The 24427-nt window shown below is 40.8% G+C and overlaps 2 protein-coding genes and 1 long non-coding RNA gene across 9 annotated transcripts; 1 reads left to right on the forward strand and 2 right to left on the reverse strand.

Annotated features, from left to right (window-relative positions):
- Nucleotides 1–910: 910 nt before the first annotated feature.
- On the reverse strand, nt 911–3932 carry LOC127001555 (uncharacterized). Its single transcript, XR_007755337.1, has 2 exons — nt 3161–3932; nt 911–3046 (listed from the first exon to the last, which is right to left on the reverse strand). It is a non-coding gene; the product is annotated as an uncharacterized LOC127001555 (long non-coding RNA).
- Nucleotides 3933–4096: 164 nt separating this feature from the next.
- LOC127001556 (zinc finger and SCAN domain-containing protein 2-like) lies at nt 4097–15882 on the reverse strand. Of its 5 annotated transcripts, none has more exons than XM_050866199.1 (10): nt 15732–15882; nt 12665–12799; nt 11705–11902; nt 11395–11559; nt 10433–10589; nt 9894–9959; nt 8767–8930; nt 8116–8307; nt 6847–7029; nt 4097–6016 (listed from the first exon to the last, which is right to left on the reverse strand). In XM_050866199.1, the coding sequence occupies exons 2-10, from the start codon at nt 12794–12796 to the stop codon at nt 4151–4153; spliced, it is 3123 nt and encodes a 1040-aa protein (XP_050722156.1). In that variant the 5' UTR covers nt 12797–12799; nt 15732–15882; the 3' UTR covers nt 4097–4150. The 5 variants fall into 5 exon arrangements, with proteins under 5 accessions (XP_050722156.1, XP_050722157.1, XP_050722155.1 ...); XM_050866200.1 differs by lacking the exon at nt 15732–15882 and adding an exon at nt 15442–15725; XM_050866198.1 differs by lacking the exon at nt 15732–15882 and adding an exon at nt 15200–15413.
- A 698-nt stretch (nt 15883–16580) lies between these two features.
- Nucleotides 16581–23827, forward strand: LOC127001557 (palmitoyltransferase ZDHHC23-like). 3 transcript variants are annotated; one of them, XM_050866204.1, is made up of 5 exons: nt 16581–17027; nt 17931–18105; nt 18809–19444; nt 19847–20032; nt 20710–23827. In XM_050866204.1, exons 3-5 carry the CDS (start codon nt 18855–18857, stop codon nt 20909–20911), a joined length of 978 nt encoding a protein of 325 aa, XP_050722161.1. In that variant the 5' UTR covers nt 16581–17027; nt 17931–18105; nt 18809–18854; the 3' UTR covers nt 20912–23827. The 3 variants fall into 3 exon arrangements, with proteins under 3 accessions (XP_050722161.1, XP_050722160.1, XP_050722162.1); XM_050866203.1 differs by having other exon boundaries at nt 17931–18046; XM_050866205.1 differs by lacking the exon at nt 16581–17027 and having other exon boundaries at nt 18059–18192.
- The last annotated feature ends 600 nt before the right edge of the window (nt 23828–24427 follow it).

The raw sequence follows: 24427 nt of genomic DNA on the forward strand, positions 1-24427 counted from the left end.
TCTACATGTGAATGAACATATTTGATTCATTATAGAATGATCTTAAATACAGTGATACATTATGTACACAAAAGTGCCAGATTCTCTGCTTACAGAAAGCACACAAACATGGATGCCTTTATGCACCACCAGTCATGGCATAGATGGTGTGGATAAAGGACAAGGTAGTGATTGGCTTCTACTTACAGGTCATCAGGATAAGATGACAATATATCTGATGCTTTCCCCAGACTAATGTATCCCATTGGCTTGCTAGAGACTGAAAAATAATGCAAATACCAGGTGAGAGAGAAGTATTAGTGCAACAAGGAAAAATGATTACCTTGTAGTGCCATGGCCAAGGGAAGTGGTTTCTTGAAGGTGAATAACTTGTCATTCTTCGCTAGAGAAGGTAAAGGTCATATCTATGGTATCAAAAATATACATTCTAATGGAAAAAAAAGTTGGAAAGTTTCGTTTAGTCTGCGCAACGTCTGTGGTCATATGCCGGAGAGAGACAGAAGGGGAAGGAATTATAGGAGGGAACAGATCCCAGGAGACGGGACACAACCCCTGATTAATACCTGGTACCCATTCACTGCTGGGTGGACAGGGGCGTAGGGTATCGTAAAAGCCGCCCAAATTTTTCCACTCCACCTGGGAATCGAACCCGGGCTCTCTCGGTTGTGAGCCAAGTGTGCTAACCACTGCACCACGAAGCCCCCCACATTCTAATGGAGATAATAGGAAGTCACCTACAGAAATGGTAGGCACATGGGCAAACCCAGCCCACACCTGCACTGCTGCTGTCACTGCTCTATCCCTTGCTCAATCTCCTCCTGAAGTAGACACTATTTAATGTCTTCCAAGAGTACTAAACAATGCAAAATCATGAGCTTACTGGGAGACTAATAAGTAAGATAAAAACAGATACTGGCATCAATTTCAATACTGAAGAATTCTACCATATTAAAGTTTATATTAAAGGAAGCACTGAGTGAAGAAATGGTTGCAACAGACTAACACTATATAATACTCATTAAAATGAATTAAATAATGACTACAAGAAATCAACATCAAGACAATGTAGATACCATTTTTACACACAAATGTAGAATCTTAAACATTATACACAGGGAGGTGTGTATGAAAGAAATCCATTGACAATGATACACATTCAAAATTATGAAACTATTCATATTCATATACAGTGCATTATCATTAATATATGTATATACAGTATGAAATATTAACTGTAAAAATAACTTTTATGGAATGATGAAATCCTGGAAAGAAGCCATTTCTAAGTTCCTGCCATTGCTGCTGCTGATGATGATCAGTCTGGTCTAATGAATGGTATATTGGGTTTCAAGCCTTACGTACAACAGATACTAACCCAACAGGGCACCGCTCCATTAAATAAATTATATATTCAGCTTAATAATAGTAATAGTAATAAATAGAGAATATTTGGTAGCTTTTTGCAAAAAGTTAACCTTGGGCAGTATGCTCCATCAACAAGTGGATACATTTCATGTATCAAAACATTGTGTCACCTTGACTATTGCTTTCTTAATTGGAATTTTTCCATTTTCTTTCAAAGTTTAATAATTGCTGTGCTGTCTTTATTTATCTTCCACCAACTGTATGCATGGTTCATCTATGCCCTGCCATCTGAGTGCCTGCCATCTTCTTATTTGCCCATACTCATTTCCTTCAAAATATTTTTTACTTCAGCCTCAGTTACACTGGGAACTTCCAAGCTCTGAGAATAATTCTCATCACGACTATCTTATAAATGAAATGCATGACAAGTGCCACACACTCCCTCTACAAGCCTTGGTCTTGCTTATGGGCCAAGTGCCACAAGTCAAGAATAAGACCAACCAATGATAAACAAACTTCCATAGCTTGCAGGTCACCTTCCCATGGTGCTGTTGTTACAATATGGTATACGTGTGCATTGTACCCATACATACTGCATTATAGTGCTGATCCAGTAGCATATGGTAGACAAGCACTGCAAGTCATTAACAACTGAAAAACGTCTTAGTAAACGTGGCCAAGGTCAGGATATCATTTTTAATATTTTTCAGGATATAGAACTTGAAACTGGGGTGCATCTTGTAAGCTGACAAATACGTTAAGATAAATGACCCATAGTGAAATCATACAAAAATGGGCTCAGAGCTAAAAATGTTATGTGCACCTGCATAATGTTCTCTGAAATCCTCTGACTAGCAAGAATAAGCTGAAGGGTATGTTCTGCTGTTCATAAGGTAAAGAACTCATGTCAATGGGGCCAATTGTACTGAAGACTAGCACAAACTAAGTGCAAATAAATGAATACCAATCAGTGGACCGTTAACCAGACTTGTGGCATGTACAGCAGGTTTACTGGTTTAGTTAGCCATGCAGTCTGTTTCATTACAGCTTCTTTCTCATAACTAAATGATGATCTTCCATTAATAAACTGATTTTGACCAAGATTTCAATTAACAATTGTATATATTGCTGCTGAAGATGTATATACAAAATGCCTAGAGATTCCGTAATTACGTAAGTTTACCACCCCTCACAGCACCCTGGCTTCCCATCCCTCAAGTTCCATGGTCAATGATGGATAAACGCCTGGAAATAAGTTATCTCCCAGCACACACATGTACTAAATTTCATCAACCATATGCTATACCAGGCCCTGATATTGAGCATCTTTGGACTCACCCCCACACACTAAACAAATCCTCAGCTATTGCACATCCTGAATACTTAATGGCTCATCTTTGGTGAAAAAAAGAGGAAGGGGTGAGTTTTGGACATGCAGTGACATATTTCATTATGCTTCACTGGATATAACTTTGTTAAACTACACAAGTATGCCTAAGTTGGCATAATTTTTTCATATGAAGGCTCATTTGAAGCTCAAATAAACTATAAAGAAAAATACGAAACAAAATTAAAGACATGATAAATGAGGATATATATTCATGTTTTAATGCTATAGTGAAACCAAAGTGTCAAGTCCGTTTTGGCGTTGGCTCCCGCGTGTCCATTTCTCCCCTCTGCTCTGCCACACAGTCCCAACACCTAATTTTTCCTCTCATATGTTACCTATAGCTTGCATATGAGAGGAAGAGATAGGTGTTGGGATTGTGTGGCAGAGCAGAGGGGAGGAAAGGACCTGCGGGAGTATACGCCAGACCGGCCTCGACATATTTGGAAGACTATAGTGTAATGAGTGATGCTACTCTGTAATAATCATGATAATAGCTGAAGCCATAAAGGTGTCTCAGCCCATAAGTCGAGTGGAAGCACAGACAGGTGAATCAGTAGTCTGGGGTAAATCTTTGTCACCTGTTTAAGACATTAAATTTGATTATTACTTTTATATGTTTTGCTAATTCATCACCTTATTGGCAATATTTACAGATTCACATGTACCTCTTCCAGTAGTATTTACACAAGTAAAGAAATACTCATTAAATTCAATTAAATCATGAAAATTATCAAACGTATAAATGAAGAATCTTTATGAAACTTAGTTTTGATGATACTTTCAATTTTCATTTTCATGTCTCAGCTCAGTGTTCAATATAATTACTACCTGATGAGAGTAATGGCTGGACAGGTGAGTGTGATGTGGCGAACACACCCCTGGTCTACAGTAACCTACGACGAAGTGTGACCAATATTCTTAACATGCTGGATCACTGCCAATATCAAGGCCGGTTATGCATAGGTGTTATCCTTCTACAACCCTTCCACAAAAATAATGTACCGATATATTTCTTATCAAATATCAGAGGAATGTTAGGCTAAAATTCAAATATATAAAACCTTTCTAATCATAGTTTGGAACATCCTTCTGAAACTTCAACAGTGAATCAATCAACATGTATGTTTTAAAAATACCTAAAATTTTTCTAGCTATATCAGCTTCAACAAGTAACTTTTAACTTTCAGTAGTATGATGCATATATAGATGAGTCATCATCTCAACCACATATCCTAGAGACGCTGTATGTGCGTCATGGTCATTGGACTATTCTACGTAGTCTGTAAAACCAGGATATGGCATGGAGGTTATGTTTTGTCTGCTTGTATTGAAGGGGTTAAATGATGTTTTACAAGTCAACTACATCATTAAATTAGAAAGGAATTATTTTAAGCTCTAATCTCCAATGAAGTTGTTTGCAGGCGTGGTGACAGGCTGCTGTTGCCAGTGACGAACTTGGCGTGCGTCTGTCTGTGCCATGTTGTGTACAGATATTGTGCGCAGATCCTCCCTATCTGTCAGCACCTTTCTTAGTGTGCCTTGCCCTAGGCCCCCAGCTTCATACTGTACCTGCCTGCCACCAACCAACACCGTGGTTCCACTGGCTCCCTGCACGTGGCTGATGGTGGGGAGGGTCACGTCCCGAGTGGTCACGGTGGCAGTGGCGACTCCGATAGAAGCAGATACCTCACGTGTGGTGCCTGCCTGTGTCTGCAAAGTGACCTCCCTGGTGGCCGGCTCAAGTTGGATGTTGAAAGGTCGGAGGTCGCTGGAAACAGAGACTTGCTGAATTCCACTGGTGGCTGGCTGGCCTGTCACAACCTGGGCAGCAACTTGTGCCACCTGTGTCATCTGGTCAGGGGTGAGGTCTGTGTAGCGTTCAAGGTCCTCAGCTCGAACCTCCACCACCTGGCCCTGGAGGGAGGCAAAGAAGTGGCCCATTCCCTCCTCTGTCCGTTCTCCACTGGGTGTGGCATGGATGATGTACCGTGGCAAATCATCCGCATCGATTATGTGGACTGGCCTCGACACCACCTCCACTGTTTCCCCCTCCCTCACTCCACCTCTCACCAACTGCACAGGCCCATCCAAGCTCGTTTCAAGACTCTGGTCCTCGTCAAGCTTCATGGTGCGAACGGTAGCACCTGGACTGGTTTCCCCATCCCCCCTTCCCCCCTCGACTGCCACCACTGTTGGAGGGTTGACCTTGATGTATTTTTCCAGGTTCTCAGTGTGGCCATGTTGCTGTAGATGGGAAGCCAACATGGGTTTCCGCATGAAGCCAGCACCGCACAGCATGCACTCGTATGGCTTCTTGTCCGAGTGTATGAACTTGTGAGCATTCCGATTGTCCCTCGAGTTGAATGTTTTGCCGCAGATGTCGCACTTGAACGGTTTCTCCCCTGTGTGTATCCTGAGGTGTTTCTTGTAGTGCTCAGGGTACACAAAGCCAGCGTTGCACTGATCACATTTGTAAGGTCTCTCCCCTGTGTGAACGCTCATCACATGGTACACAAGGAGTCTCTTCCGTTTGAAAGCCTTGTGACACTGATTACACTGGTACCGTTTTTCCTGGTAATGGGTTGTTCTCTTATGGGACTGAAGATTGCTCCTCTGACTAAAAGTGGAACCACAAATTTCGCACTGGAATGGTTTTTCACCGGTGTGAGTCCTCTCGTGGTCCTCCACTTCACCTTTTCTAGCAAACAGTTTGTGGCATATCGAACATGGAAAGTTTTTCACTCCAGAATGAGTGATGGCATGCAGATCTAGACTCCTTTGTGTGGCAAAAGCTTTTCCACAGTTTTCACATATATAGTTTTTCTTACCTTCATGCACATTCAGGTGGTCAGTAAGGTGATGCGAGGTGAGGAAGTTCTTACCACATGTCGTGCACTGGTGTGGCCGCTGCCGCACCCCGTGGGTCTTCATGTGGGTCTTGAGGATGTGTTTGGAGGTGAACTTTTTGCAGCACTGGTCACAAGCGTAGGGGCGATTACCCGTGTGAACGTTGAAGTGCTCCTGGAGCGCCGCCTCTGACCTGAAGCGCTTCGTACAGTGTGTGCAGCCAAAGGTCTTGTTCATGTGGTGTCTGATGTGCTCCTTGAGTTGTCTGGGGAGAGCATACTTACGTGGACACATGGTGCAGATGTACGGCTTCTCTCCAGAGGCAATGTGCTGCTCCAAATGACACACCAGATCAGCCTTCGTGGTGAGCCTCTCCTTGCACACCTCACACTCGTACAGCCGCTCAGGATGCATCTGAAAGGGTAAGGTGAGGCATGAAACAGGAATGCGTGTGTTTGTGTACTTACCTAGGTGTGATATACAAGAAATGAGCTGAGTTCAAAGGTTCTGTCTCTTTAGTTTTATTTGTTCAGGTTTAGCTTTATATTAATTTGTTTTGGGTCTGGATGATCTCCCTCTCCAGGCTGCTCCAAAGTTTAAAGCATCAACATAAAAACTACATTTCTTAATATCTTTCAAGCACTTTGTCTTTTCAATTTCTTTCTCATGTCCCTTTGTTAATTCTCTATCTCAAAACAGACATCCTCAATATGAATCAAGACTAGTATACCAGTTTGTTCTCTCCATCATATCAATATGCAAATCAGGAACATAGGGGCACCAGCACTAAGCCCAGAGAGACCTGGTCATGGGTGTTACAGGTTATGAAATCCTTGTCTTCACAATAAAGGGTCAATCTGTAATATTCTGATAAGAATGAAAAAAAAAAGTAAGAACTGAGAATATAGTTTAAGGATAAGGGATGGTGTGAATGACGGGAAAATGTACACGAGATGTAGTTTGGATGTTTGAGCAAAAGGTGTGGAGTGCAGGGAGCTGGAATGGGTAAAGAAAAATTCATTGAAATGGTAAAAATGTAGAATGGGGATTTTGTGAAGATGTATGAAAATTAAATAGGAGGGTAGAGGGCGGCAGAGAGATAAATGGAAAGGTAGACTGAATGTACATTGCAGAGAGGGAAAGCAGAAACAGAACAGAAACAAAACTCCCATGGCCAGAAGGGGTTCCCAGCAAAAACAGGGTGTCATGCTATGGATAGATAGACTGATTAACAGCTGTCCCACCTCTCTCATGTGTGTCTGGATGTCTGCCAGAACTGAGGTCTTGAGGGAGCAGAAGCGGCACTTGTACTTCTCAGCTCCCTCCTCCAGCAGGTGGTGATCGGCATGGAGACCTCCACCTGGCTCCTCCTGCTCCACGCCATCCAGCTCATGGCCCCCTAGAGATGGCAAGGTTAATCCGCTGATCTGAAAGCAGAAATTCATTACAGTTTCCACTAGTCAACTTGTCCCATGAGCTACACAGATAGCCTTCCTGGAATCTCTGCTGACTGGTTTGGGTTATTTATTGTCTTTGATACAAGAATTTACACCACCTGAGTAGTGGGCAAAGGAAGGAGTGGTGCTTAGGGAACCAGATGGGTGGTAGCAACTATGGCAACATGCTGGTGCAAGGTACAAACTCAGGAACAGCTTGCCTCCTTCCATTGCCTGAAAAAATTAATAACCTTAATCTGACTTCCAAGTAACTGCAATTTACTTTGTAGAAGTATGTAGAACTCTCTTGTTTTCTTACCCCTTACAATTTCCCAATAATCTGCAATATACATGGAACACAACAAACCACACGGTAGTTTCATAAACTACTGTAGGTATAAACAATCCCGAGCTGACAAGACCACAAACACACAGGCATACATATTACACTTGGTTTCCCCTTGATTTCACAAACATTAATTTCAGAACAGCATCAATGTCTTAACTTAAAGCAACCAAGAATTAAAAGAATGTACATTTAAGTGGGATGCAAAAGCTTAAACTCACTGAAAAGATTGAATGTTTACAGTTACACAGTAAACCCTTGAGGGGACAGGAGTGATGTCATAATATCTGATAATCCGTTATATTCGGGGAATTCAAACTTTTTGCATTTAACGAACCTTGATCATTATGTGAGCTTAAAAGTTCACTATTTCCCAACATTTCCGATTATAATTAAGTTTGTTTGTTATATTAGATGATGAAAGGTAAGGCATGAAAGGATGAGAGCAGAGGTGATCACAGTCAGGCAGAGAAAGTTGGACTGACTAAACACATACCACCAGGTCAGTCTTGTTTACACCATGCTGAGTGATGTTCCTGCTCTTACCAAAGTTGTTCGGACTGTCCCGATTCATTATATCGAGGTCCATAAAAGCAAGGGCTTACTGTACATTCTATATGAATAAAAAAAAATAGATTTCTGTGTTGTTTGGACAACTAGTCCCCCATACTACTCCATGAAGTTGAAGGTAATTTGAACACAAACACTTGAGGTCTTTTGCCATGCCTAACCTGCACACAACCCCCCGTGTCCTCCAGGTCCAGGCCATCAACCTCCATCACGTCCTCCACTGTCTCCACAACCACAGAGTCCTCCAGCATTTCCTCCTCCACCATCAGCATGTCTGTTCCCCCGTCCTCCTCCAGGTTGCTCTCAAGTCTCCCACTGAGGCCGTCATTGCTGTCAGAAGACCCCAGCAAGCCCTGAAAATGCGAGAGAGAAGATTTAATACAAGAACATACCATTACTAATTCATTACCTTACATAGTTTACATAAAGATAATGTCTAAAGAAACTATGGAGAGATGACTTACTACCATGAATATAACAATCTTCACTGAGGAAGGAATGAAGGGCATCATGAGGGTGATGTTAATAAGGTTCTGGTGGCAGGAGAGCTGGGTAGGATACATAGCGATAGGTTTCAGGTGGATAAATTTACTCAATAAAGACATGGGGAAAAACTGGTTTACCAATAAGTGGAACAGGGTTGGCAGGTATGTTGTGAGTGCCAATACAATAGATATACAGTCAAGAAAAGGTTAGATAAATGTATGGATAGTGAGGTTAGGTGGGGTAAGGTTTCAAGAGCTGCCTTGACTAGACCTACCGGCCTCTTACAGACTCCTTATGTTCTTGATAGCTGAAGTATTTTATATTACCTTCCCACCACTTGCCTGATGTTTGAGGGACTCCACACTCTCACTGGCAGCTAGGCCAGTGATCACCTCCACAGCATCCTCCTGCTTCACCTCCAGCTTAACACTGGGTGGTCGACCTCTGGAGCGCCCCCTGCGGGCCCTCTTCACCTTGCCTGCTCCACCACCTGAGATTAAGAAACTCCATGAAAAAGAAGCCACAGACCACTTAGCTTTGATAGTCTGATCTATTAAAGTAGCAAAGTTTTATTAAGAGTTGTTCTACTTGGGAAAACACCACTTCATCCACAGAGAACCTGGAATTATAGAGTAGTGGATATATGGACATATGGGCAGCAGACTTCCTACAAGAAGGTATCACCAAGCTACAGGAATGGAACAAAAAGAGGCTGCTACAATTCAATGAAGAAAAATGTAGTCATGCACCCTGGGAGGGGAAATCCAGCAAACAAATACCACATGGGAAACACTCCACTATCTGCCCCAGAGGCAGAGAAAGACCTGGGAGTATATGTTACCAGGCTACCAGTGAAAGCCAAATCTGTGCCAATCACAGCGGACAGGTTAAGCAATGTGTAAGTAGTCCAAATACAAGTGAGTTTCAAATGAAGAGGTTCACTGTAATAGACTCAGTGGAAAGGACAGGGAAAAAGTGTGATGGTGGGGATGTGAATGTGTTATGGAAAGGTATGAAAAAGGGATGAAATTTTTGGGCATGAGTGGATGAGAAGTTTAAGATGAGAGAAATGGAATGGAATGCTATAATAGTGTCTTCCAGCGTGCAGAGAGGTGTAGATAGATAAGGTTGGGAGGACACTGAAATACCATAAGTAACAAGGAAGATAGGAATTGATACATAGGCATGGGTATGTGCATTTATCGTAGTATATGACAAAAGCATGAAAAGTTATTGCAAAGTAAAAAAATATTGGAAGGCTGTGTAATTTATTGATGAGCTTTGAAGATGGAACAATAGATGAGAGAAAAAAAGTTGGGAAAATTACTATTGGGAATCCAGCATGCCAATGTCACATGTACATAAAACTAAAGTCAGAGAAGTTTTTAGTTGGAAATGTTCTGTCTATTGGAGATCCAACAGGCCCTTTCAGACGAATTTACTTTTCACTGACCACTTTGGCTGGCATGACTGTGCATTAAGCCGGTAGCAGCGGGGATCGTCTTTCTTAATGGTCCCTCTAAGCGAGAAAAATGAGAAAAAATCATCCCTCACACAAACCATTTCATAATACATATCAAAGCATTTGTGATCAGATTATCTATCATCTATTTTGGGGGGTTTATATCATGGCACAAATTTGGCCCGTCGCTGCTACACGGTAAAGCCACAAATTTGGCCCGTTCGCTGCTACGGGGTTAATGGAGCATGCTGCACACATGACTTTTGACAGGAATAACAAAACGAGACTTGAAGCCATCTCCCTGCCCTCAGTTGGGTTTGGGTGCCTTGACTACCTCCTCAAGGGGAGCTCACTGAGGGTACAGGGTGTCAGAGCTACTGATAAGAGACAGAATGGAGTTAGACTTACGAATGAGGAGGAGAGATGATAAATAAATGGTTCTAATAAGTTGATATATGTAAACTGACTAGCCTTTTACAATTTCAATGTCAATGTGTCCCTGTACGTCCTGCATGTTCCTGTGTACCCACCTGATCCCATGTACACCTTGAAGTCCTTGTCGTCCTTAGTGAGGGATGATGCCTCCAAGTTGAGTGTATCCTCCTCAAGCACGTTGTCCACCCCCTCAGGCACTGCACTGTCCTGCTTCACCAAGGCCAAGGTCCTCATGTACTTATTTGTCACAACCTGAATGGTAGGGAATGCCAATTAGGTGACTGAATAATTCTGAGGAAAATTTGAGAGGATGATAAAGGAACTACAAAGCCTGAAAGTGGGTCTGAAAATGAATATGTAGAAAACAAAGTTACTGTTCGATAATCAGTTGGTAGGAAAACAAATGATGATCAGAAACAAAACACTTGAAAATCATGAAGGGAATAGGATCCAGTGCTTTTGGTAAACAAACTCTTATCAGGAAGAGCAAAGTGACATTCTCCCCAACAGAAAGGTGTACAATCACCATATCTTGCAAGTCCTAACATATAGTTAAGAAATTTGGCTCTTCATTACTGTAGATTGAAGAAAAGCTAAGAGGAATGCAAAGAACAATGGAGGGACAAATGCTGGGTATAATATCTAGAAAGTAAGCATCATAGAATAGGGAACAGACAAGGGTTGCAGATATTTTCATGATCAATAAAAATAATAAATCAGGGTAGAAGTCAAGGCACACAAAGAAGCAGGTGGAGAGGAAAAATCATATTACAACCTTTCCCAGAGCAGGATGGAGTATTCTGATGTCAAAACTAAAGTTGGGTGACACATTTTTCCTGCAGTGGACTATTAATGGATGATGCTGATGATGACTTTGCAGCTTGATAAGTCACCCATAACCTAACCAAATACAAGAATAAACTGTGATAATTCTATGCTTATGCTGAGCCCATCAAATCTTAAAATATAAAGACTAGAAATGATTACTCTTTTTGCTATTTATTTTTTATTAAATAAATGTTTGCTAAATTTCTAGTCTACCATTATATCTTCATACCTGCTTCATATTGATGAGTTGGCCCTCCAAGGAATCAATATCATCAATGAGCTTGAAGCACTTCTTGCACACAATACTTGAGTGAGCCACAACTGCACTCACATCCTGGTTGACGATGGTGCTCAGGATGATGTGGACTTGTAACTGCCGATGGGAAGTCTTTGCCTGCAGGGAATGATAATGCATTAGTTAAACACAATAATAGTCAATAATAAAATACAAACATGCAATAAGTATAATACCCTATACAATATGGATATTTGGCTCTACTTCATAATACCTGGAGTGACACTGACAGGCAGCCACCCACCTTCTCAGAGAACACCTCCATGGCTCCCCGCGCAGACACCCCGAGCTTGGCATTGCACACCAGGCAGTGGGGGCTGGACTGTGGAGGGTCTCGCTGTACTCTGGGCTGCTCAGTCAGCTCAATCTGTAGCTGGTGGCTCATGGGGTGGGGCTGCTCCCTCTCCTCATGATGTTGCAGCTGTTCTGTCTCTCTCTCCAGCTGCGGTCACACAATGCATATACTATTTATAGTGATCAATTAACATCATAGACAGGCTGTGTTGTACATGAAACTACAATGAAAATATTAATAGCTATAATTTTTATTCAAGCGAAACGTACCCTTAGGAAATGATTTATTTTTTCAACTGAAGGGATCGCATTAAATACTAAATATTCTAGAGTATGGAAACAGAGGATATCATCAGAGAACAGTGATTCTGTTGACACTTTTACAAGTCTTGACACTTACATAATGAAATGAAGTGCTATTATGTCTGAAAAGCTTATAAGCCTTGAGACAATAATAAAGTGTTAGTGTAGTCCAATCAGGAAGACAAACTGCCACAACATGACACTAACACAGCACAGTGGGAACACCCTGCACACCAGATGAGACAGTGATGCCATAACTAGAAAAAAGTACTAAAGCCGGTTGCTTTTTGCACTATTTTATAGTTTTCACTGATTGAATTTTTCCTATTATTGTATGTTTTTATGCACTTGTAGAATGGAACTTATCATGTTACTATTATGCCTTATTGGAATGTTACATTTGATTTGATTAAAATAAAATTTACAAAACCATTCCTAAGTTAACATAAAATGTGAAAAAGTTGTACAGTCACAGACAAACCAACAAACATTTTGTATTTTGACAAGAGATATAATTTAAAGTTCAACTCTATTTTCCTAATGAGTATTCACTGGATACTGTGTTTAAATTTGCGAAGGTACCCTACTTCCCGAGGCCAACTCTCACCTGGTGCGCAGTAAGAATGTGCACGTTGGGCGGCTGTGTCCCGTCCTCCTCCAGCGCTGACGTCTCCACCAGGGTGATCATCTGGGCCCCCTCATCACCCAGGGGCGAGACATCCAAAGGCAGCCCCTCCATTTTCTGAAATTCAGGAAAAGAAAATTGTTAAGTTTAGTTAGCTTCCTTGATTTCCTGGTAGTGCTGGTAACCTTACATTAACTCAACATTTAATAAAAGCCTACATGAAAGCACAATACTGTACCTCTAAAAATCTACGTAGCCATACAACTGTTTCTAAAGTACAGTTGCAATGATTTAATTCATGGTTCACCAGTTTACAATAAGTTTATGTACTTCTAAATTCCACCAATTGAAAACTATATGTATTTATGGGATACTGTAATAAAAATTTCATGTGTCTTCCTTAATTTGCACTATACAATGTGTAAAAAAAAATGATTTATCATTATTTTGTTTCAAGTAAAATGGGCAAACAAGAAATTTTTTTCAAAGGTATTTTTACTGTTCTGCTAATATCAAATAAACTCTTACTGTCATATCTCTGCATTTACATTTATCAGTTGACCCGGAAAATTTTTAGCAATGGAGAGTGGAGCATAAGGTGAGAAACTAAATATACATACTTTATTCTACATTAAAAAATGGGTCAAGTTTTTTTATGGGAGTGAAAACTGACTGTGAAACAAAATATTTTAGTGCACAGAAAAATGTCTGGAGCTGGCCAGGGAGGGCAGCTGCAAACACCACTAGAAAAAAAAAAAATAAATAAATAAATAAATAAATAAAAATAAATAAATAAACAATAAAATAATAAATTATGTATCAAAGGGTTAAAAAAACAACATCCTAAGTAGGATTGCAAAGGGTGGTAAAGTTTCTGGAAGAATAGAAACTTTCCAAGGAAATTTTCCGAGAATTTTCAGGGCCAGGGAATTTTGGAAATTTTGGGGAATTTTCAAAATTTTCACACATGTATTTGTAATAATAAACAAACAAATATTGGTTGATATAACTATTAATTAAAAAGAAAAGCAAATTGTATTTCCAATAGGTTAAGTTTAACACATGATATCCAGACACCTAATGCATAAATTAACAAAGAAAGACTTCATTGTGTTATATAGAAAGTCTCATTTAGTAAGGAATAGATGATTTTTCTGAGTCAAGATGCATGGTAACTTTTATGTGGTTTTGTAAGATTGGGTTAAGTTTTGGGCATCTTCAAAACACATAAAATGCAACAGCTTATAGCACAAAATAACAAAGAATTACCTCACTTTGTTGTATTGAAAGTCTAATTAGTAAGGGAACATGTATGAATTTTCTGAGTCAAGGCTTATAGTAACTGTTTGGGGTTTTGTTAGGTAGTTTAAGTTATCTTCAAACACATGATTACCAACACCTTATGGTATAAGTCAACAAAGAATGACCTCACTTTGTTCTACTGAAAGTCTCATTAGTAATGAAGCATATATGAATTTTCTGAGCAAGACCTTTAATAACTGTTTGGAGTTTTGTGAGGTTAGGTTAAGTTAAGGGTAGTATATAAGTCTCATTATTAAGGAAGCACATAGGTTAACCGGAGGGCGGCACGAGCCTCAATAGGTGTCACTTAAACAATCCTGCCTGCATCACCACCAGGCTAAGGGACATTCACTAACAGCCCCCTAAAACCGAAGTCTAAAAAGGCAATAATAACCTCAGCCTTAAAAAAAAGAAAAAAATAAATAAATAAAAAGGCAAAAGGTGCCATAGGAAAACTTATAAATTTACCTCAATTCTCAAAGTTCCCAAAAATTCCCCAAATTCCAATCTAAGATTTCCCAGTTAAAAATTCCCAGGAATTTTACAACCCCAATTCTAAGGTATGTCTGAAACATGAGAACGATGTCCAGATGAGAATACTAATCAAGGTGACCATGGTTCAAGTACTACATGAACCACTTGAATGCTAGACATGAATATACTCATGACTAAATAAAGATGAACGAGCAATAAGTTTAAAAATTTTTTCATCATCCTCACAACCGATAAACTGATTATTGCATTTCAAGCACTTCTAAACAACATTGTACTTGGGCTGAAAATAGGACACTTAGGTAAATAGTCAGAAGTACACCCAGTTTAAGGTAGCACACGTCCCCATCGGCATCTGCCACTCTTGAGTTTTTACTGACAAACCCACCTAAACCTAACTGACAGTAAGGTGTCACTGGTATGGACAGGAGTCTGTTGTTGCAAACATAATAAACTATCATTACTGAAATGGCAACCTGTTGCCACTTAATTGGCTGATCAAGTCTCACAACTGGGTAATTTCCAACTGAAAGTTATGAAGGTGTTACCATGGGTAAGAATTATCTGTCCAGAAAACAAGTCAAACACCGAAGTGCGCCTGTTGTTTTAATTGATAAATACTAAACTTATTTGCTGAGCTGCTCAGCACTGGCCTTGTTTACCAAGCAGTGCTTCATGAACCTGAAATTGACCCCCAAAATTGTCATTTTGAATAAATTATACCATCATTTTAAATGGAATTTTCTTCTATTTTCCTGCGACTCAACCCCCAGGCGCAGCACGGTGACCTGTCAGTGGGCAGGCCAGGCCCTGCCCTGCCCTGGCCACCCTGGCAGCCCCGGCCCTTGACACCCACGCCCGCACAGCGCCACACACAGGAATGTCCAAAATTGTAGAGGATTAATTTCCGTATTCTTTAGGGAAAATCTGACAAAAGCAATTTATTATTGTTTGAGGTTCCCTACAACGAGCGGCTGCCGGGTGGCGAACACGGCGGCCAGGGCACCGCCACGGCACGATCTCAGCGGCCAGCCCAGGGTGGGGCCCCGGGGAGCGCCGCCCCGGGGAGTGCCGCGGTGCAGGCCGTGGTGCAGGGTGCCCGCTGGTCTGCCGCCGCCCCGCAGGAATGCCAACCCAAGGGCCGCGCACCTCCGCCCGTGGCCAGGCAATACTCCTCCCCGGGGTTACTCCACGGGCTGCCTTCCCCTGAGCGTCACTCCCTGGGCACATGCCCCCTGCCCGCCCTGCCGCCTACCTCACGCGGGCGCTAGGGAGCCCGGGATCCTGCGTCCATGGGGGGCCGAGGGTGGCAGCCAGGCGGGAAAATGGCGAGGGTGTTGTAGGAGTCAGATCGCAGCCGCTAAATAGCTCGCAGGGAGAGGTCCAACTTCCTTCCTTTCTTTATATTCCATTCACCGCTATCGTTTACTTGCCCTCTTTCGTCTCCAATACACGGCACAAACATCGGAGCAACACTTTAAATCATGGGAATGCTTTACAACAAACGAATAGGGCAGATTTTAGAAAAAAAATTACCCCACATTGACGTTCACTCAGTTCCTGCTGGTTTGGTCTATTGATCTGGTGTGTTGTATTATTACAGTGAATATCAACCATTACAAAGATCAGAAGTGAATGAACTAGAGCAAAATAAGGCAAATTGATAAGTTTTCCTGCTGTGTATTCCCCAGTGCGCATGCGTAGTGGACAGAAGAGCGACTTATTTATACAGAGAGTTATTTCTCGGAACGTCCCCTGCTGCACCAACACTCCTGTGACACACTGCGACCATCAATGATAATAAAGAAATAAAAGAAAAGCCTATAAAAAAACGTATAGATAACAAAGAACAGAGCATCCCCATAAAGCATAAAGCGTTGGTTATCAGCAGAAGATTAATTACTGTCGTACTCGATTAAAAGTCTATGGCTATAATTATCAGTCATTAAATTTGTCTTATGAATTAATTGTGATGTGTTATAATATGCTAATCAGTGTAGAATCAGTTATTAATGTGTTGTAGCTGTAATTCGACGGCCATAGAGGGATTAAATTACTACCTATTTCTACCTCTTATTTTATGACTCTCCTACGTACTCCTATTACTCGTTGATGAATGATAATGAAAAAGAAAGAAAAGGAAAGCATATAATAAAAAAAATACATAGAAAACAAATAACAAAACTAACAAAACATCCATAACTTCCCGAGATCCCATATAAGCTATACAAAATATGTCCATGCCTCCTTCCCAGCTGTAGTTCTGTCTTAGGTTATTAACGTTAGTACATGGAATGGAGGAAAAATGATCTGTAAGTGAATAAGAACGCCATAATTGACCCCAGTGACCCCGTGTTGTTGTGCGCCGTTGCTACGGGGGAAACAATGGCATCCCTCTCCTCTGCCTCCTGTCACTCGCTCCTAATACCAGACAGTCCCCTAAAACACTGAAGAAAAAGAAGGAGAAGAACCAGCCTCCTGAAACACTGAGGAAGAAGACATAAGGCAATACGTATATATGAGGGGAGCAACGCCTCTCATGGGTCGAAGGGTAAGTCAAGTAACAGTGGGATTTGCTTTTAATGTATGCTCTTCCACTTCCTTTTTATGCTTACTACTACTACTACTACTACTACTACTACTACTACTACTACTACTACTACTACTACTACTACTACTACTACTACTACTACTACTACTACTACTACTACTACTACTACTACTACTCAACACAAACTCAGATACTTCCCTTAATATTTTTTTATCTACTACTTTTTTATATTTTTTTGTTCTTTTTTCATATGCCATTCATTTATCATATTTTCCTCTCATTCCTTTTTTTCATTTATCACTGTTGTTTTGTCAGTTAGTTTTTTCAGTGCTCAGTTAATGAGGGTAGTTGCAATCTCTGGTTACAACCATCCCCATGTCACCATCCCAACTCTGGCAAACTGCCTGTAACCATTCCTACATTATTACAGACATATGCTGTGCTCTTTTTGGTTTCTGATGCAGGTTTACAGTTTAATTGTAACTGTCTTAATGCGGCAAACTATTTTGCAACTGACCAGCACGAGTGACTTGCTCCCTTCCAGTTGCTATTATTTATTCTAACATATCAGTAAAGTTTGTTGGGCATATTACACCTATCTGTAGGATTTCTGGGAGGTTTAGGCTCTCCCAACCCATTTCTGAGGTTGGAGGATGGTATCTTTTTATACAACGACCAACTGCGATTATTACTCTAAACGTATGTATTTTTAACTTATTTGAAAATCATTGAGCTGAACACCAATATGATTTTCACCACAAATGACTCCTTCCTTCTCTACCCCTACAGTCATAGGGACCTGGGGAAATGTGAGAATTTTTAGTGGGGGAAATGATTACCAATATTTTCCGTGGCCCATAACTTGTATACAACCACAAGAATCAAGTGTTGCTCTCCTTCCAGGGCAGCTATGATGACTCCGCTCTGTGCTGTTGTGAGTACATCAATGAGGACAAGGAGCGCTCACACCTGCTGGCCACCCTCTGCAACTGTGAGGCCATTGATGAGGCATTTGAGAGGTGATTCACTTGGTCCACCTAATTGTATCCGGGTGAAAGTATGCTGAAAATTACATACGGTACTTAATTTTTGTTAATTTGCAAACAGAAATAAGTCTCATGGTGAGCAGGCTCTCATAATCAGTTTCTCACCTGAAGTAAATTGTGTAAGTAGTTTTATATATATCTAAAATGGCAGTGATATGCTGTGATTAGTGTTATTCTGAGGCACACCTGCACTGCAACACATGTGGATGGAAGTGTTTACATGATCTGAGCACACATGCACTTTGATTCATCATTTATGTAGCAACATTTTTCTTTTTATACAAGTAACAGAGATGTGCCCATTACTTAAGTATATGGGCACATCTTTGAGAGTAAAACAGTTTGTAAAATAATTTACAAGGTGAAATATGGGAAGAATGGGTTATGTATGGAAAAATGTTATGAAAAGATTTCTGCCTCTTCCTTAGACCAAAAATGCTACTAGATATGATTAAGATGTAAATGATAACTGTAGACTTTTCTTTCACAACCACCAGCCTAAATTGAGACCAAAAGCAGACAAGAAGAGTATCTTTAACTTCTATAACTTTCATATTCACTTTCAAAACTTTTAAGATTTGATGTTTAATTGTCGCATGAATTTACCTTCTGCTCTTCCAGGAATGGTTGCTGACACTAAAGAAATATTTTACTTAATTTCTTTTCAGTATTTTGTTCCTTGAATCATGAAAATTTATGCCACTTGTATTATAATGCATTCCTTCTGCTTCACAGACTTTTCACAAGACAGTCCATTGAGAAACAAAATCTTGCTAGGATAATGGACACAATCAGCGACCGCTTGAGGATACCTTGGCCTGGAGGGGCAAAGAAGGTGCCACTGGATGTTGCGGCCGCTCTGTGCTGTGTGTCCTTCACTATCTTTCTGGGGAGCTTCTCATGGACCCTTACCATCGTGAATTACAGCGTTATCCTGCCGTCCATCCTGCTTGTCACTCATCACTCCATCAAGAGGAAGGTTGTGGACAGCTCTCAGATATACAAAACAGACAAATCATCGCCAAAAAAGAATCCAAGATCACGGTTCTATTTTTCTTGGCTCGTTGTGTCCATCATGTCTCTTCTCTTTATATACTACACTCAGGTCATCGCTGAGCTTAAAATCAGCTCACTGGAGAACCTTGTCTTCTTGGTGCTGGTCTGTGTCTCCTGCACCTGCATGTACCTTGTCCGAGCCACCACCTGTGCCGGCTTTGAGTCCAGGAGCAAGGCAGGTGGTGAGGAGTGTGAGATATTTGAGTCAGGGGAGTGGAGGATTTGTGGACGGTGCCAGCAACAGGTGCCACGTCAGGCCTCCCACTGCCACACCTGCGACACATGCTACCTCCTGCGGGACCACCATTGTGTGTGGTAAGCTTGTCTGCTAAATCTTGGACCTAATACATCTTGCTTCTTTATTAGAATGTACTTGATATCTGTAGTGTGTGTGTGGTGAGCTTATCTCTGCTCATCTTTAGGTCAAATGTGTCTTGCCAATTTATTAGAATGAACTTACCACATATAGTGCAATTTCATGTATCTATAGATTTATGGACATAACTATTATGTGATATCATTTGTTGCTTCCCTGTTTGCTAGGTTTGAAATTACCACTCCACATCACTTCTATCCAGGAAACAACTGTAATAATAATGATGAACTGCTATAACAACTCCATCTTTACCGATCAAATATATATCAATTTTACAGTAACAGATTTTTACAGTCATTTAGGAAGGTGTAAATGTCACTGAAATAAACGTTACTTTTCAGGCTGGACACGTGCATCAGCTGTGTGAACGACCGCTGGTTTGTGGTCGGGCTCACCTTTGGCTTGATGGCCTTGTGTTACGGCGCCCAGCTGAGCCTCACCACCGTGTGCCACCCGCAGCTCCTTGATGTCTACTTCACCACCGTCCTTGTTCCTCACACCTGCATGGATGCCTTCATGGACTCTAGGTGAGCTCTCAAATTATAACCCCTTGACTGTGTTTTTCCTACAAGATGACATCACCAAGCTACAGGAATGGAACAAAAAGTGGCCGCTACAATTCAGTGAAGAAAATGTAAAGTCATGCACCTTGGGAGGGGATATCCAGCATACCAATACCACATGGGAAACACTCCACTATCCACCACAGAGGCAGAGAATGACCTGGGAGTATGTGTGACCAGGCTACCAGTGAAAGCCAAATCCATGCCAATCGCAGTGGATGGGTTAAGCCAAGTGGGTTTGTAAATTCATATTCATCTTTTATGTCCTGTTTTACCAGAGATTTCTTCCAAGGTGATAAAGAGAAGAATAAATTTATTGGAATTTTTAGTAACCAGCATCTCCTAGTCTTTAGGTTTGAAATATCTCTTTATACTTTCAACTAATTGGAGTTTTCTTTTTGGAACTAAATTATCACTGAAATTGATAGATAAAACTGATCTTGATTATTTTTATAGTTTGTACAATAGATCACTGATGAATGAACCTCACAAACATAGTATTCTTGACTCTTCATTGGAATAGTACGGTAAATATTCACTTCACATGTAGCTTAAATCTTGCCCAAAGGAAGGATATTAGTTAATCACTGTACATTTATTTTACTCCTGAATATTAGTGTGAATCAACTTCCCCCCAACAGATATAGTTTGTCAACATCCGCGGCCTGCTACAGCATCTTCCTGTCTGTGTTTGTGAGTGTGGCGTTGCTGCAGCAGGTGGTGTGTGTGCTGTGGGGAGTCAAGCTGAGGGAGTTCAGGTACAGACACTCAAAGGCCATGGCAGGCGGTTGGTCCTTCAAGCAACCTTTTGAAAACTGCGTACACTTTTGGTGGAGAAGTTAAGGTTAAGATCGTGTGCTATACTTAAAGCATCTTTCTGAACTTGCCACGGTTTTCTAGGTTTTATACATTTCGTGTTTTCGCTAAATTTTTTAATTGTACGTGATTAATTAATTGTGTTCATGTGCTGTGTTATCTATTTTTTTGTGCCGTCCTGGAGCGAAAATGTGTGTGAATTGTGCCCGGAATACTTTACTAAACTTGTCAATGTATTATAGTATTTACATTTTTCTCACAGTGGTTTGTAAGATGCTCTCATTATTCACAGTTAATTTAGCGAATGTTTTTTCCATTTGGTGCGTTATTTATTTTTACACACAGCATTTAAGTGAAGATCTGTGAATTATGGTTATGAGTGCGATGACGCTGATCATGAAGTAAAAGTACACCACCCGGCTAGTTGTATTGGAAAGGTAATCTCCATAAAATATTAGTATCACTCAGGAAGATTTAGGTCAGGCACATTGTTCTCATAGTATTATGGGTAATCTCATAAAAATGCATGGACACTTCTATCGGTAATGTGAGTCACTTTATTAATGTACTTGAAATTATGAGTGTTGGAATGGGACGGAACACTCGTTATGTTATCTGGTTGATTTGTATGGCCATATTTATCCTGGAGTTTGATAGGAATGTAAATGGGGAAACAATTGTTGCGAGTGAAATTATATGTGCTTTTATGCTCTTTTAAAAGGCACGTGATAAAAACATATTTGTACTGTTTCCATCCACACATATCACCGTCATTACTATCAACACCATTATTATCATTATAGGGTTTCTCACAATGGTTAAGTTGGAATGTTCAGTGAGGGGAAGCCTTCAGGGTGAAATAATTACTTCAGGAACATCATGTGACAGAAGGTTGAGAATGACAATCTGATTTTAAGATTTGTCATAGTTTGATTGTTAGATAGATATTATACTGTCATCGGTCTAGCTTCTGTGTTGAACCAAGGCCTCTTCCACTCAGGTGTACTGTTACTAATTATTGTGAGCTTTGTGTATCCTGAGTCTTCTAGGGGGCTGGGTAGAGGAGCAAAAGTTCAAACTTATTTTGACAATCAGGTTTATATGGTGTAGCTGCATCACTGTTTAGTACAAGTTCCTCTGTCTTAAGTCACTTAGTGAATGATGGGTTGTTCTGTGAATATAAAACTGTCCAGTGAAAAAAGACCGATGTGTTCGCTGATAAGATCTGTTCGAAGCTATGGCATCATGATATATATATTTAGAATCATTTAGAATTAGAACAAAATATATAAAGTTTCATATGGAGTCTATGGCAACTGTGTAAAACTGCTTTCATGTTTCTCACAAAAGTTGTCCAAGCTCTCTTAGAAATTTAGAAACAATATGATGTGGAGGATGTATCACGTAATATGATATTTTTTATATTTTCATGTGCCTTAATATACAGCACATTTCATACACAGTTTTATCTCCACGCTGCTACTTAACCTGGTAGCAGCGACGGGCCAAATTTGTGGCTTTACCATGTAGCAGCGACGGGCCAAATTTGTGCCATGATATAAACCCCCCAAAATAGATGATACATAATCTGATCACAAATGCTTTGATATATATTATGAAATGGTTTGTGTGAGGGGTGATTTTTTCTCATTTTTCTCGCTTAGAAGGACCATTAAGAAATATGATCCCCGCTGCTACCGGGTTAAGTCTTATGATTTAGATAAACCTTTAACCACTAGACTTGTGATTGTGATGTTTGTCTGCACTGTGTATGGTGGAAGGAGTGTCTTAACATTTGCTGGACTGATTTTCCATAAGATGTTTAACCTAGATTGTACTTTTTTCACTATCAACATCACTTACCTTGCTGCTCTGTTATGAGTTGCATCAGCTTATGTTCTGCCTTACAAAATAGCAGAGTTTTTATGTGGTCAGCACAGTGTGATCTGCGGTGTACCTGAAAGAAAAAAAAAAGGTGTCATTATAGTAGATCTATGTTAGGAAACAACAGCAAAATAAATGTGATAAAATAGTATATAAAGAGACATCTATATATTTGAGTATTGCCAGTCAGGCCTTGTTGTGGCCATTGAGACACCAAAGAACAGGGGACAGGAACAACAGAAGGGCAAGGGGACGGGAACAACAGAAGGGCCAGGGGACGGGAACAACAGAAGGGCAAGGGGACGGGAACAACAGAAGGGCAAGGGGGCAGGAACAACAGAAGGGCAAGGGGACGGGAACAACAGAAGGGCAAGGGGACGGGAACAACAGAAGGGCAAGGGGACGGGAACAACAGAAGGGCAAGGGGGCAGGAACAACAGAAGGACAAGGGGCAGTGTACGGTGAGCTCTTAGCATCAGAGCCACTGATAGGTGAGTTTGGCCCCGGGTTGTTAGTCTCAGATGCCTCCACCTCTCATGTCAACTATTTCCAAAGGCTGTAAAGGAGATTATTGGGATTGCATGAGTGCTTCTTCACGTTACAGAAGAAGGGTCAAACTACCACCAGGGTCATTAAACTACCCATGAAAATGCCCAATACCCCCTTCAAAAACCTTGTCAAATATGAGTGTGTGAGCAGCGAAGTGTTTGAGAATATGGTCCATGGTCTCTCTGGACACCATATTGTCCCTATTCCACTCAGACTCACTTCCTTCTGCCCGGTGCTTCTGCCCCAACACAAGTTAACACAAAGATAAAAATGATAGTGTTTGAAATTCCATTAGCTTGTACTGAGGCAGGAGCGCTGGGTAGGAAGTAGTGAGCATGAACGCCACAGATGGAAGATAGCAAGTGGCCTAACTCTCTCTATCTACAGCTTTGCCTCACACTGGCCGCCCGCCTGTACTGGTTGTGGAGGGTAAAATAACCGGTGGTGAGATGTGATAATTTACACCCAAAGATTCTATAACTGAAAATATATCTTTTCACTGATTCCTTTTCTAGTTGTTTTATCTTCCTTTTAACCCCTGACATCTCCCTCTCAGCTTGACGTGCTATTTCAGTGACACCTAAGTAACTGGTTCTGTGGATTTTGATGGTGCACCAGATTTAGTCCACTGCAAAGGTGTGCCTCAATGGCTCTGTGGGGGAAGGCTTTAACCTGGTAGCAGCGACGAGCCAAATTTGTGGCTTTACCGTGTAGTAGCAACGGACCAAATTTGTGCCATGATATAAACCCCCCAAAATAGATGATGCATTAACTGATCACAAATGCTTTGATATGTATTATGAAATGGTTTGTGTGAGTGATGATTTTTACTCATTTTTCTCGCTCAGTGGGACCCTTAATTAAGAAACATGATCCCCGCTGCTACCGGGTTAAGTGAGTATAATCTTAATCTTCTCTATCTTTACCCATCCTCTTCTGAAGGAGATGCATTATAGTACAACAATAATAAAAAAAGCAAACATAAAATTTTGAGGCAACAAAAGACTGCATGAAATCAAGCGTGTCATCAGTAGAGTTAGTTTCAATCAATGTTAAACTATTCGAGCAATCTTTATCATGCCCCTAAAGGTGACATGGTGTACTACATAT

This window comes from Eriocheir sinensis, chromosome 21 (assembly GCF_024679095.1).
Source record: "Eriocheir sinensis breed Jianghai 21 chromosome 21, ASM2467909v1, whole genome shotgun sequence".
NCBI lineage: Eukaryota > Metazoa > Arthropoda > Malacostraca > Decapoda > Varunidae > Eriocheir > Eriocheir sinensis.